The sequence below is a fragment of the Trypanosoma equiperdum genome, assembly GCF_001457755.1.
Source record: "Trypanosoma equiperdum strain OVI genome assembly, contig: ctg_982, whole genome shotgun sequence".
Classification (NCBI taxonomy): Eukaryota; Euglenozoa; class Kinetoplastea; order Trypanosomatida; family Trypanosomatidae; genus Trypanosoma; species Trypanosoma equiperdum.
Window position 1 is genome coordinate 1 of NW_027124956.1, and position 14,207 is coordinate 14,207.

The 14,207-nt window shown below is 51.4% G+C and overlaps 3 protein-coding genes and 2 pseudogenes across 5 annotated transcripts; 1 reads left to right on the forward strand and 4 right to left on the reverse strand.

Annotated features, from left to right (window-relative positions):
• Positions 1-180: 180 nt before the first annotated feature.
• TEOVI_000730400 (uncharacterized protein) lies at positions 181-708 on the forward strand (the record flags this gene model as incomplete). Its single annotated transcript, XM_067227455.1, has 1 exon — positions 181-708. One exon carries the CDS (start codon positions 181-183, stop codon positions 706-708), a length of 528 nt encoding a protein of 175 aa, XP_067083556.1.
• Positions 709-2,216: 1,508 nt separating this feature from the next.
• TEOVI_000730500:pseudogene lies at positions 2,217-4,955 on the reverse strand (annotated as a pseudogene). Its single transcript has one exon. A coding segment is annotated over exon 1 (2,739 nt).
• A 1,590-nt stretch (positions 4,956-6,545) lies between these two features.
• TEOVI_000730600 (uncharacterized protein) lies at positions 6,546-9,299 on the reverse strand (the record flags this gene model as incomplete). The annotated part of the gene is made up of 1 exon (XM_067227456.1): positions 6,546-9,299. One exon carries the CDS (start codon positions 9,297-9,299, stop codon positions 6,546-6,548), a length of 2,754 nt encoding a protein of 917 aa, XP_067083557.1.
• A 507-nt stretch (positions 9,300-9,806) lies between these two features.
• Positions 9,807-11,966, reverse strand: TEOVI_000730700:pseudogene (annotated as a pseudogene). Its single transcript has one exon. A coding segment is annotated over exon 1 (2,160 nt).
• Positions 11,967-12,824: 858 nt separating this feature from the next.
• TEOVI_000730800 (MIZ/SP-RING zinc finger, putative) lies at positions 12,825-14,183 on the reverse strand (the record flags this gene model as incomplete). Its single annotated transcript, XM_067227457.1, has 1 exon — positions 12,825-14,183. The coding sequence occupies one exon, from the start codon at positions 14,181-14,183 to the stop codon at positions 12,825-12,827; it is 1,359 nt and encodes a 452-aa protein (XP_067083558.1).
• Between the last annotated feature and the right edge of the window lie 24 nt (positions 14,184-14,207).

Sequence of the window (14,207 nt, forward strand, 5' to 3'; positions counted from 1 at the left end):
CTGCCGACAGCGCTGCGGCCCCCAACAGCCTGCTGAGTCGGACGCGAGGGCGCTGACGGCTCCACAGCAGCAGACTGCGTCCTTCCTTTGGGACTGTTACGTTGACCCGGGGTCCTCTGATTCGAGCCGGTTGCTCCCACACTTACCGGCGAAGACTGAGCATTCGGTTGTGAGAGGGAGATGTTTGACCTCATCGAACCCTTCATTGGTGGTCTACATTCAGATCGACTGGCACCACTCTTCGCATTGGACTTTGTGTGCACCGACTCATTGTCGGCAAAACCTGCACCTTTCCCTTGGGACCCGACATCACCAGGTCGTGCCGTAGCTTCCCGTTTATATGGCATTCTCGTAGCGGCGACGGGAGACCTTGTAGCCACTGAGAGCGCAACGCCACCTTTATTTGAAACCCTCTCATTGTTTTTGGTCAAAGATTTTGACTGTTCACCCACATTCGCCCCACGGTGGTGCTCGGAGGGGCCACCAGACTCGCGTAACGTAGCCCTCGAGCCCTGCGAAATGGGTGGAAGACGACTAGCATTCGGCGAAGCTCCACCCGATTTCGTTGAATTACCGCCCTTCAAACCGCTGCCATGGGAAGCAGACCCGCCATTTGTCTGGCTCTGCCATGCAGCAGGCCTCGACAGTGATGTTTTCGAATTTACCCCGGGTGCTGTTGCCGCCGCTGCTGCGGCACTCGGTGGATGACCGGCGTCAGCACGGGCCGGACGCGAGATGCTACGCTTCGCAACGGTTTCCTTGGCACTCACCGCGAAAGGGTGAGGAAAGATGTCCACACGATGGGTCCTAGATGCAGCATCCCGACCACTGGGTGAACGTTCCCTGCTGCAAGACCGCGGACTAACAAACAAGGTGTGTCCGCAGGATGAGCGGGGTGAGTTCGTACCCGTCAAAGCTGAATTACCCGGTCGACATTCGTGAAGCACCATGACAAACCGCTGCATATTACTTTCGATCGTTCTTGTGACCTCACTCCTCCTACCGATCGTATTCTGAGCCAAACCCAGCGCCAACCGATACTCTTCATGAGCACGTGGGGGGTCGATCAACTCCAGAGCCATAGCGAGGTTGTGGTGCGCCACTGCTAGCAAAGAAGGGTCCTCAGGATTGGGCCCAAGACTTTGTATCGCACACACCGCACTATGCGCGGCTTCTTCACATAACCTCAGTTGCACCTGCACAGCACTAATGTTTAGGAACGCTACGGGGGATTGTTGCCCCGTGCATTGCATCGATTGCTGCATGTAGTCCAGGGCAGTACTAAAATGCCCCCGGTGGCGCTCCATGCAACCGTGGTTGTTCAGGGTCACACCGCGCAGTCGTCGGCGGCGCTCATCGTCTTTGCGCAAGGGAAAGGAACCCTCTCCTGTCATCTCCATGGCGTAGCCAAAGAGAGGTGTAGCAACGTCATATTTTCCTTCCTTGAACAATTTTACACCGAGAACATTGCACTTCATCACAACACGCTCCGCAGCGTCACATGCCTCCTTTAGGAGCTCAGGGGATGACGACCCCGTTCCATACTCCTTGCAGCGTATCTGGAGCGCAGTCTCCATCAGTTGCAAGCATTCCATGTCGTTGCCTCCAGCCTCAAGCGTGGATGCACGGTACTCCATCTTCCGCGCATCCTGCAGAGTCTCCTTCCCAGTAAGACCCGAAGAGGGGTGATGCGGGCCATCTTTGCGTGCACTAGACGCTGCGATGGACATCAGTTCGTGGGATCACTAACCTGCTTGACCTTCAACCACTAGACAGCTCCGTACAAACAGCTACCCCTCCCCGTCCAACCGCCCAGACGCTTCTACACCCTTCACTCCGTTTATTCTATTACGTCGGGTCCTTCTCGATTGGAGTGACTTCCTCTGGGGACCTAATACCACCGAGTACAAACGATGAGATATTCTGCGAAATGCAACACACACACACACGCACACACTTTCCTGAGCGTCACCCACACCTGCAACTATAAATACAAAGGCGGTACCTCACAGGATATTCTTTCTCTAGTCCTCCCCTTGTTAAGAAGAAAAGAGCTTTGACACAGAGAAGCGGGAGAGGTGAAAAGGAGGGGTTAAGCAAACATTCATAAAGTCGCATATTCAATTTAAATGCATCACAACAGAAGCTCCTTCCTTCCAGCACTTTTCGCTTAAAACTCAAACAGTGAGTATGGTTGCGTTTCGCATCTGCCCTGCTCACACCTTTGGCCCCACACCCAACATGCACTCTTTTCCTTCTCGCTTTTGTGCCACCAAATGTCGTTTGGTGCTGAGAACCCGCACCACCACGTGCCTCCCAGGCAGGACAGTGTCCCTTTTAAGCACAGACACTTCTCCCCCCTCCACCAAATATTTGGTATCCACTGCTTCAAACCGCACCAACTTGCCGTCCAACAGGTTCGACCGTAGCAATGCATCAAAAACCTCCCCCGCACAGGTTCCTCCCTTGAATGGAAAACAGTGGGGAAACGAATTTAGTGGGCGCTCGATCGCATCAACTGGATACACTAAGTGACCGGGGCACAGAGAGAGGGCAGCGGCCAGGACCGCCTGAACACCTGTTGTTGTATCAGGGTGCATTGGGCTAAAAAACTCACGCAACTCCACCAGGGCCTTCATCGCCCTTTTCCTTACGGCGTCCGTGACGTTTGCAGGGGCCCCATCGACTTCTTCGAAGCTGTGATCACCGGACACGTAGCGAACAGCGCCCACCTGTCGTAAGAAAAGGAGATCGCATTCCATTTTGGCGGACATTTGAACAAGGGTTTCGTTCGGGTAGCGCTCCTTCAGGGTACAAATCAACTTGTCCGCCGCGCACCGCATGTCTGCCTTGTTGAGCGCTACAACTATGGGAAACCGCAGATGGACAAATGTAGCCACAAGCAAGTGCAGCTCGGCAGCCCCCCACGCTGGCAGGCGCCGAACCAGCTCCACTTCAGTAGAGATTCCAAGACACCGCAGCAATGCATCGATGGATGACGGTGGACTGTGGTACCCCGTGAACACCGTTCGTATTTTCAATGGTTTTCGAACTACGGCAGCCCACTGTGCACGGAGATTGTCATATATCCAGCTGTGCAATTCTCCTCGAACCCACATGATGTCGTCGAAGGTGGATCCTTCCCCTGGTGCACACGCTGATCCGTCCGCGTAAGTCGCGCCTGCACCATCAACAATGTGTACGAGAACATCTGCATCGCACAAATCGTTGAGGAATCGATTCCCCTTTCCCTTACCCCGGTAGGCACCTTGCACGAGACCAGCGACATCCTTCACCACTATGGGGTGTCGCCGGTGTGGAGCTCCAAAAGTAGTAACATGACCATACTTGGCGCCACACTGTCCCGTGCTTGACGGCGAGGGTTGTGACAAACTACACGGACAGAAAATGGGACCGAAACCACAGCCGACATTGGGGTCGATTGTGGTGAAAGGGAACGCTGCAACCCTTGCAGCCTTGCTCTCGTTATCGGGATTAGTTACCGCATTGTAAAACGTGCTCTTCCCTGCCGACGGTTTGCCAATGAGGCCGATAGTAAACTCGAGACTCCTACCCCTCCCACCAGCATCGTAACAACCTCCACCTTCGCAATCCCCTCTGCCATACGGCCGAAAAGACGGAGAACCACCCGCAAGCACTTCTTGCGCACGTCGGTGCGACTCGGCAATGCATGCACTCCTCGCACCTTCACTGTCATCCTCCTCCCACAGCCAATCATTCACTTTTCGTTCTTTCCATTGCTCTCCCGTCGCAACACCAGCACTGTCGTGCATTTCCCCTCCCTCCGCGAAAACGGACTTCAGGAAATCAAGAGCACCAACTGCTTGTTCTCCGGTGAACATTATCGCAGGTAGCAACATACCACTTTCGCCCTCAGGTCCCTCTCGCATGAACGCTGTGGTGTCAGAAACTAGCTTTGCCCTCCAGCGCTCGTAGAAAACATGGTGATTGGAAGGTCCGCCCACGATATCGAACTTTGGAATTTCAGCAGGGTATCCCTTTGACAAAGCCACACACAGTCGTAGCGCTGCGAGTGGGCTGCCCTCCAGGTCTCCGTCCGCGCAGTTCAACAGCAACGGCAGCGACACGGTGGTCATCTTTCCACGATGAACGCATTCCTCGCCGTAAACACATGAAATCATTTCTAACTCCTCCTCGCAAGCCGCGGTAAGAGCACTATCCCCACTATCATTACCAGGGTTTCTCTGCGCAATGCGCTCAAAGAATGACTTTAGAGACATGACAATATTCTGTAGCGTTGGGAAGCTGTGTGCGTGCTCATGCCACAAAACGTCATCGTGAGGTCGACATGCATCCGCGAAAGATGCGCTCTCCGCTGGGTCCACAACCCCATCTTTCCTGCCCACGATATGCAGGGAAGGTAAAGGTCCCAGGAAACCATCGTTTTCAGCATCGTAACGAGCACTGTCTTTAAATGCTGAGGCAAGCCCAGGGAAGGTACGACGGGGATCTGGTGTCGCAGCTAATATAAGTCCCTTCAGCGGGGGCCCGTAGCCGTCACCGCCGTGAAGCTCACGAAGCATTACGTAACGGGCGGCGACAAGGCCACCCTGAGAAAATCCCAAAATGACGTCGTAGCGCATCCCCTCAGCAGCCATGTGGCGCTTCACCACCGCGTCCCCGATACTGTAATCATCATCCGCTTCGCTGGGCTCTTCGCCGCACGGCTGCCTGCACCACGAATACGTTGCAATGGAGTTGGAGCCCGTGTGGTCATGCGGTAACGGATAGGGGGCATCCACAAAATCAAATTCTGCGACAGAAGAAAGCTTAACACACAACCTATTCAGCTGATGCTCAAATATTTCACCTGTTTGGCCGAACCCGTGCAGACATAAAACTTTCACCATTATATTTAAATGTATTTTTTTGTCTTGGACCTGCATGGAAGAAAAACAAAAATATGAATACACACACGACGTAAACAAATGCACCCGGAGAGTTATAGTCGTGCTCTTTTTTTTGTTGTTTGTAAAGCAGCCCGTTGCCTCACTTCAACCTATGTATAGCGACGAAAGGATTTACGTGTCTTTTTCACATATGCTTATTGGCATATCCAACTGTGATGAACTGTCAACGCGGCGAATTCAAACGGCCACCACATGCGGATTTTCAGCCGCTATCATGTCAGAACCGCGGAAAAACTTGGCAAATGGAACGAGATCCTTCAATGATTTGGGAATGGAATGGAAAGAAGCTCCGTCACCTTCATTTCATCCCTTCCCTCCCTTTTGTTTCCTGGCGATTTCGCTTTTCAATAAGGATTTTCCCGACCTCCGCAGGACCTAAGAAATTTCGGGGCTAACAGCCAAAACGATAACGGCCTGTAGGAAGTTTATAAAATATATAACCAACAAATGAACAAATGGGCATTGGCGCGACTAACAACTGTCCAACTACGTTTGAGTTATACGGTTTGTTCCTCCTCTCCGCGTCTACTCGTGGTTGTTAAAACAGTCACCGCACTGCAGCTGCCGCGTAGCATTCACATTACTTCTACCGTTGTTTCCTTCCTCCATCTCCTCCACCGTTCTACGGAAAATGGCATTGCCATCATCATCATCATCTGTTTTAAAGGCAATTCGATACAGCTTAAACAATGAAGCATAGATTTGCGTGTACATGTGCCTAGGTAAGCAACTATGAAAGAAAAGTAGGAGAACGATAACACCAAATGACCCTGCCAACGGGCAAAAGAGATAACGTAACTGCGGTTTGCCACCTCTAAAGAAACAAATAAACAGAAATATAACGCACAATGCGCGCGCACTATTCGGGAAGCTGAGTAAGCGGTTGGCAATGCGCATCGTCGTGAAAACGTACATCTATCCATCTATAGATGAGGAGGCATGCTTAGACGAATTTATTGATTTAATTTGGTTTTATATTGCTCCAATTTACTCTTTACTTCTCCTCATGAGTTGTTATGACGGCATATACTGGCAAAAGCGTACCGCCTCTACTTCCATGCCACCGAGAGAAAATATCAAACAGACGAACTAGGGGGGAGGGTCCGCAACACGATAAAATATAATACATTACACCAAAAAAGAAAACAATGCAGAAAGTAGTTTGGGAAAATATCAGAGAGTTGAAAATAAAAATACCAGAAACAAAAAACAAAACGCCATCATCGCAGGCACGACCGCGCGGGGCGGAACCCTGGACCCCCTTCCCGCCTTCCTCTCCACGTTATCATTCTCCGTTACACGCTTTCTCAACGTCATCTCCTCCACCACTCCCGTCCTTTAGCCACCCTATCGCCCCCAGTTCAACCCAAAGAACGCGCAGAGGCCTTCAGCCACCTTCCCTGATAGGACGAGTAAACATGATGAAGCATCACCAACGAAATGAATTAATGAAACCAAGCTTTATAAGTACAGATATATATATGTATGCATGTATGTATGTGCAGTCGCACACTGTCAACCATATGTTGGCGGCACGAATTGTTTGGCTGAAACTAAGTTGATTACACCACCACCTCACAATGCCAATGGTGGTTACGAGCCCACACCTAACCAACTGGCTAGGCGGCTGCTCGTGGCCAACTCCAGAACCGTTACATCAAATTGGTCTGATTCCTCCGTCAGTGCGGAAAGTTGCGTTATGGAAATGTCGCCGTTTCGCTCAAAGTGATGCCTTTTTCTCGGTGGTCCCAACGGTTTCGGTATGTCCTCCCTCATGTTCTTCGAACACAAAGAAGAGTTGAAGGTGAAATGGCAGTGTGCGACGCCGCGTGAGTGACAGTCAGCGCCTCTCACAGCCCCCACAGGCATTCTCAACGCGTAGTGGGGGTCATCAGCTATGTCCTGAAGCAGCCAATACACTGACTGCGCCAAGTGCCGACACCGCTTCTGCCCGGTTTCCGTCTTTAAAATTCGCTCGTGTGCTCTCGGCTTACAAGTGCAGGATAGGTGCTGAAACACGCTTGACCAGTGCGGGTCGCCGGCACCAATTTTGACATCCTCGTTCAACAACGGCTGTAAGTTCATATGCACCATAACGTATAAGTGACGGCGCACAGAGCACGCCAACGCAAAGCGTCCGTACCCAAGTATCTTGAAGTGACAGTCGGAAAAGTAACCTTCTGCTGCTGACCGCACCGCGTCGACAGACGCGTTGAAAACATTCTTGGTAAAAAAAGCTGACATGAATTCGTATATCCGGAGTCGTTGTGCTGGAGAGAGTGACCCAAACAACTTCGGTCGTGCATCCGGATTGAACCTCGGTGGATACGTTGAAGATAGCGAAACATCGTCGCAAATTGTAGGACGGGCAATGCCCACGCGCATAGTTCCCACATGCTTCATCAACATTTCTGGTCGGCATGCTTGGCTACGCAAATCTCGCGCTAACATACTAGTCCCGCACAACTCCTCAAAAAGGCGATCACGTTCCCTTTCCACGTCAAAGTTGGCACGGTCAGAAGGGGTCAGCGAATCAACAGTTTCATTAAATTTATCGACCCACTCCTTGACACAATTGTAGTCGCCTGCAGCGTGAACACCTACATGATTAGCCGCATCCGAAAAAGCTGCTGTTCGCGACAAACACCCACTACTCTTAACGTCTATTCGGAAATATTGCACAGCAAAAGCAAGAATTCGCACAAAGTGGTGGATATCCCGCGAAGTATCCGTCAATGAGTTCACACACGCTGAGATAGAAGCCAATTCTTTGTCAACTCTACGACAGAAACTGGTGTCACCTACAGCGAATATCGGTAGTATGAAAGCATTTTCGTTCCATGCAGTCCTAACCCACGACCTCAGGACCTCTGAGAAGCGGTGGTCGCCGTCGGCAACCACAACGATGAGGCGCTGCCTGTCTCTCCGCTCGGTCGACAGCGCCGTCCACGACACGCACAACTGTCGTAGTGCTATGTCGTCACTAATTGGAAAAAGGTGAGAGTTACTCGGAGTTTCAAGAAATAAGCAAGCAGCACCATCCGTTATCACAGGCACTTGCGGGAATGGGTCGCCTACCGAAGACCGGTTGATAGTGCCATTAGGTACCCATTCAGCTATGACCTCCTCATCAGACTCGGTTTTCAGCTGCAGCGGTTGTACCTCATGGATTTCTTCCTTAGCAGTGTTTGAAGGAAGAAAGCACGCCTCTCGCTTCACAACAGGTTTATCATCGCAATCACCACCGAATCCATTAACGCCCACACCGCGCCCCAGATTATCATGGGTGTCACTGGTAGCAGCAGCGCCGAGCGAAGCAGGGTGAAGTGATACGGTAGGCACCGACCTAGTACCATTCTTTCTTTGCACAGCACGGCCAAATGCAGCTGTTGTCTCCTCGTTCACCTTCAGCAACATCGACAACCAATCGCTGACAACCGCATTACGGTCACCGTCCGAGCATGCCCATCCCTGTTGTCGCACACACTCCTCCTTACAGAAAGTTTCACCCACACCACAGTGGTTGTGCCCCGGCTTAAGTTGGTCGACCACGTTTTCCCCCGTGCTCTGGACACGACGGTCGTAGTCCCCAGCTGGATGAAACGGTGGCACAACCGCCTCTTTCGGTGCTACAGCCGCCGTCAGAAGGAGAGAGCCCACAAGCCCAGACCAAACCATGCGCACGCTCTCTAATCCAGGCACATTATGTTCAGGACTGAGAACACCGGTGAAGTCAACATGAATCCTTGTCTGAAACGGCTCTGGCATGAACAGTAAAGCGACACGTGTAACCTGCAACGCGCTGCGATACGCAGAAACGCAGTCCACCTTTGGAAGATCGTCCCACGCTAGCTGTACATAAAGCACCGGCATCGCATGCTTAAATTCGGCACCCAAGACAACCACATCCAACAGCAACCACGCCGCCACGATGCCGTCAGCTCTTACGGTGTCCTTTTCCCTTGTGTCCCCTTGCCCCTCGATTTTCGGCTCAACGCGTACACCATTACGCAAACACGGTCTCGCACCTAACCCGGTACCGCGCAGGCTGCTCATAAAGGTCGTTGATGATGCTAGAAACTGCATAACAACACCACACGCATCTGTTTTTGATCCTGTTGTCGCCAACGTCTCCATAGGTTCCTTGCCGAACACAACGACAATGGAATCGCGAGCATCCCTCCTACAGCTGTTCCGCTTTGCTGCCCTTTCCCATTGGGCCTTAATGCTCTCCTGGTTGCCCATAAGCTCCACAATATTTACGGCAAGGGCTCGTTGAACACCCGCAGAAGAACATACTAAACGCGACGGTGAGAATGTGTTGGACGAGATGGGTATGTGATGCATCTACTCAAGGCCACGATCCACACCTAACACATAGTAAGGATAAAAACAAAAAGTCAAGGGAAAAGAGTTACTGTTTGGTCCGTGCCAATTACATTTTTATGACAGTTGCTACCATGACATCAAAAAAAAAAAAGTAAAGCGGATACGGTAAGACATTGCTTATCACCTTTCCCTGCTTGGGGTTTTTTATACTTACTGTCATCACCATCACTAGAACCTTCCCACTACACCCACATGAAGGAAGCCAGTGTAAAATAAGCGCGTGAGGAAACGGAGGGAGAAGCAGGTGTTCACAGGCACACGTGTTGTAACACTCTGCAGCCTGCGCTTATCCGCAAGTACCCCATGCAAAGACATAAACTTACGAAATGGGCACCCATTCCGCTCATATGCGTCCGTCCATGCGTACTTCTGTCGTCTCTCCTTATTGAAAGGTTTGCGTTCACGTCGATCGCAACCCATCCACACACACACACACGTACTCTGCAACGGGAACCTTCGCTTCCACTACTCCTCAGCACGATGTGCATCATGGAGTTGCTTAGACCAAAGCTCGCTATACAAACCGCCTCTCTGTAGCAGCTCCTCGTGGGTGCCGCTCTCACTCAGGGACCCTTTCCCGTCAAGCACGAAAATTTTGTCAGCACTCATGATGCTTGTGAGCCGATGTGCTATAAGTATGAGGGTGCGTCTCTTCCCACCAGCGTCACGCAGTTGCTGCATCACATGCATTTCCGTTACGCTGTCCAGAGCCGCAGTAGCCTCGTCTGCCAGTAGGATTGGCGGATTGCTGAGAACAACACGCGCGATAGCTATCCGTTGCTTCTCACCACCGGAAAGTTTTAGCCCCCGTTCCCCCACAACCGTATCGTATTTATCACTCATGTTCATTATGCTGTCATGTATACAAGCCACCTTTGCGGCCCTTATCATCTCCTCCTCCGTAGCGTCCGGCCTGCCATAACAGATGTTGTACCGCAATGATTCATTAAAAAGTACCGTATCTTGCGGTATTACACCGATAGACTCACGAAAGCTCGGTATTTGCAAATCCGTCAATGGCTGCCCGTCGATGAGAACGGACCCCGAAAGCGGGTCGTAGAAACGATAAATCAAGCGGAAAATAGTACTTTTTCCACTTCCGGAGGGGCCGACGAAGGCAACAGTGCTTCCACCAGGTATGGCAAGTGAGAGGTTACGCAAGACGAATCGATCATCGCCGCCGGTTTTGAAAGCGAAACACACGTCTCGCAACTCAATGGTACCACTTACTAACTCTAGCGCCTTCGCATTTGCCTTCTGCTTCACACTGTTTTGCACGTCGAGGAGGGCGATCATTGCTTGCATATTCTGTGTAGATGCCTGTATATCTCTGTAAATCATACCCAGGAAACTTAGCGGAGTATAAAGTTGCATGAGCAAGGCATCCACCAATACCAAATCGCCCACAGTCATCGAACCCGCGAGCACACCACATGTGGAAAGGTACAATGAGACCAGAGCAGCTAAGACAAATATCGCATGCTGACCAAAATTCAAGAGCGACATAGACTGATCCAGCCGCATGAGCTGATGATTCATGTCCGCCGTCTCGCGCCGAAGGCGCGACTCCTCATAACTTTCGCGGCCGAAGTACTTTACCGTTTCGTAATTAAGAAGGGAGTCCACGGTTAGCCCTCCTACGCGGCTGTCTCCCTTGTTGAAGCGCGCCCGGTACTCAGCACGCCAATTAGATACAACGTATGTCCACCCAATGTACAACACAACCGCAGAAAATGCTGTTAAGATAAAAGGGGTTCCCGCACAACTCTTCATGACTGTGCAAACCAACACCACTTCAAATGCTGTGGGAATCACCATAAACAAAAGCGCATGCGCAAGGGACCAAAACGCACGGCTGCCGCGATCAAGATCCTTGCTTAGAACACCCGTCTCCCGACCAAGATGGTACTGTAAGTCAAGGGAGTGTAATTTTGCGAAGAGTTCCATTGCAATCGTTGTTGATGCGTGACAGCCAACGGGAGCGAACAAAGCAGACTTCATTTCCTCAGTGAAAGAGCTTAACAACCTACTGATGCCATACGCAACTACCAGACCGAACACACCCAAATGCAATGCTTCTGTCACCGTTGTGACACAAGCGCCAACCTCAGTACTATTTGTGAGCACATCTATAATCGTCTTGAACCAAAATGGCACTGCCACCTTCAGCACCTTGGCCAGGACGACACACGTTACGCTGGCAACTACCAGTGCACGATACCCCGGCTTCCCAGCCGGCCACAAATGGTGTAGCACGTGCCCCATCACTCTGTAAATTGGTATTTTATTAGAATCCTCATCCGTCACTACAGAACCCCCTACAATATCAGGCTTTTTGGAGGGTTCCCACTGTTCCTGATCCTTCCGCTGCGTGGGCTTGGCGTTACGCTTTCCTTTTCGGTCGGTGCCAACTGACGGAGAGGGCCCGAACATCGGTCGATTCGGATGATGAAAAGCGCGGACGGCTGTCCTCAGTGCCGGAACCGCCGTTGCGATCGGCAATGTCAGCCCATGGATACGGCAAAAAAATGCGATTCCGCAAAAATGATGCCCATTCAAAACGGAGACACTACTTGAACGCACACGAACGCAATGTACCAAATGACAGAACGCAGCGCGCCGCATTTTTTTTTTTTAATTACTGACAGCGTGTCTGCAGAAGCTATCAGCACTGTCTCCCAAATATATATATATAATAGGCAGGTGGCGTGAGAAAAAAATAAAGAAAAGGGGAGACTAGCACCACTGAAGCCATGCAACAAGGTTCTTGTGGGTACCAACAGATGAACTTATGACCGCAGGATGACTTGGACACTAGGAAGGTACCAAAAGAGAACCAAAAAGACTAACACAGCCCCCACCACAGCATAACGGTAGGCAGCAATGCTGAATACACCAGGACGTCAGTACAAACATCGTAAAACAAAAATACGGAAAAAGTGGCCCAATTTGAACTCTCAGCTAGCCCGATCTTCCAGTGGACCCATGCGCGTAGAGGCATGCACGAATACTCTTTACTCGAGGCGTCGAGCGGGCACTTTGCTCCATTGAATCACATTACCAGACATTGCGCAAACCAATGGTACAAATAAATGCCAACCTCCACACACAAACCATCGCAGACTCAAAAACAAGACTAACACCAGAACACACGGAGCATGAAAAGAACTTGGCACTGAACAGATAACTGGTGAAAGCAATAAAAAATGTGACACCGACTTACAGGGTCACTGCAACCCCATCAACAGAAAACGCGCTCGGTGCTTTCTTCTCTTTCCTCTATGCACGTTTCGGGACCCACGAAACCATTTCCACAACCCAGCGTGTTTTAAGAGAAGGGAAATTTTTGACAGTCACCCACATACACATACATGCGCTATGAAGGAACGAACAAAGTAAAAGAAGTCCACAAAACAAAAAAAACGGGGGGAGCACGGGCCGCCCCATCATGTAACACCAAAGCTGTTGCATCATACACTGCAGCTATCTCCCGGAACCACTGAGACTAAGCTGAGAGAATCTCTCAGAGCGCCGCTGGCCCGGGACGCGGAACAGCCACGGCGTCTCCGGAATGTTTCCTACCGCCTCATTCCGCGAAACACGCTCACAGCATGCCTCGACAAAATCCAATTCGTACCTAGTAAACCTAAAAGTGCTATACCAGACTCCTACACCACGCCATCGATGAGCACCAGCGGGGGGATCAACAAAGACCTCACGGTTAAATCCCGCTCGCCACAGATACGGCGCCATCGCGTCCACACCACGTAGTAAGATTGTGCCATCACCAGTTAGCTCCAGTGTCACATGGGAATTGGGAAAGCGGCGGACGAGAGTCCAGCCGCTCTTTTCAACACCACAGGCGCCACATTGACTCGGAGAGGCATCCTCACTGTTGCATGACATTTCCTGCTTACACTTGGGACAGTGTGCGGTCCAAAGGCGTAGCTGACTGGGTAGCACACGCACCTCCACTGCAGGAGCTTCGTACTGTACCACCACGACGTCATCGTCGGGTGTCGCCTCCAAACTGGCATCAGACTCTAAGGAAGGGGAATCTGTCAAGCGTTCCAATGAATGTCGTTCGCGCTTAACCCGGATGAACTCAGACTTGGAAAATGCTGCGTCCGGCATCGCACTAGAAGAAACACTGGTAGGAACGCCGGTACCCTCCTCGGTGAATACTTTCTGCGTAGACGTCTGCGTCATATCTAAAACCTCCGTTACCTCCTCTTCCTTCCGCTGCTTACGCGAAATGTCTCCGCTGCAGTAGCTACCATCGGCATTCAACACCAACTTTTGTGTCCCTTGGGGCATCTCCGAAAGGACGTGCAGCTGCCATAAGTCAACCTCAAGGCTCGACACGAGCACACCTCCCTTGCAGACGGGACATGGTGCTCTCCTGTCCCGCAGGGAGCGCTGCTTCCTGAATAACGTAATCCACGACTCCAAATCACAGCATTGCACATGGAGGCAGGTTTCGCCTCGAACAGGGCAATACATCGCAGTGCGGGAGTAAGGGCAATAGAGAGAGAACTCCATTGTGGAAACTTCAATATCATCCCCACCCGGTTTCCCAAAAGCGATATCCCACGCTCGCTTCCGATGGATCTGAAGTAACTCCACGCTACGAGCGTCCCGGCGCTTTGCCAATTCCATGTCGCGAAGAAGGCGTCTCTTTACATCTAAAAGGTCATCCATTCCGTCAGAAGACGATACGGCAACCCTCCCGTGTGCTACTGCTCGCGCCCTCGAGCTCCGAGCGTTGGCTTGTGAGCCGCAAAGGAGAACTGGGGGCAATGGTACCCCTTCGCTGCGACGAACTGAGGAGTGCGTTGGCATCAACAAACCAGTACTACACCCCAC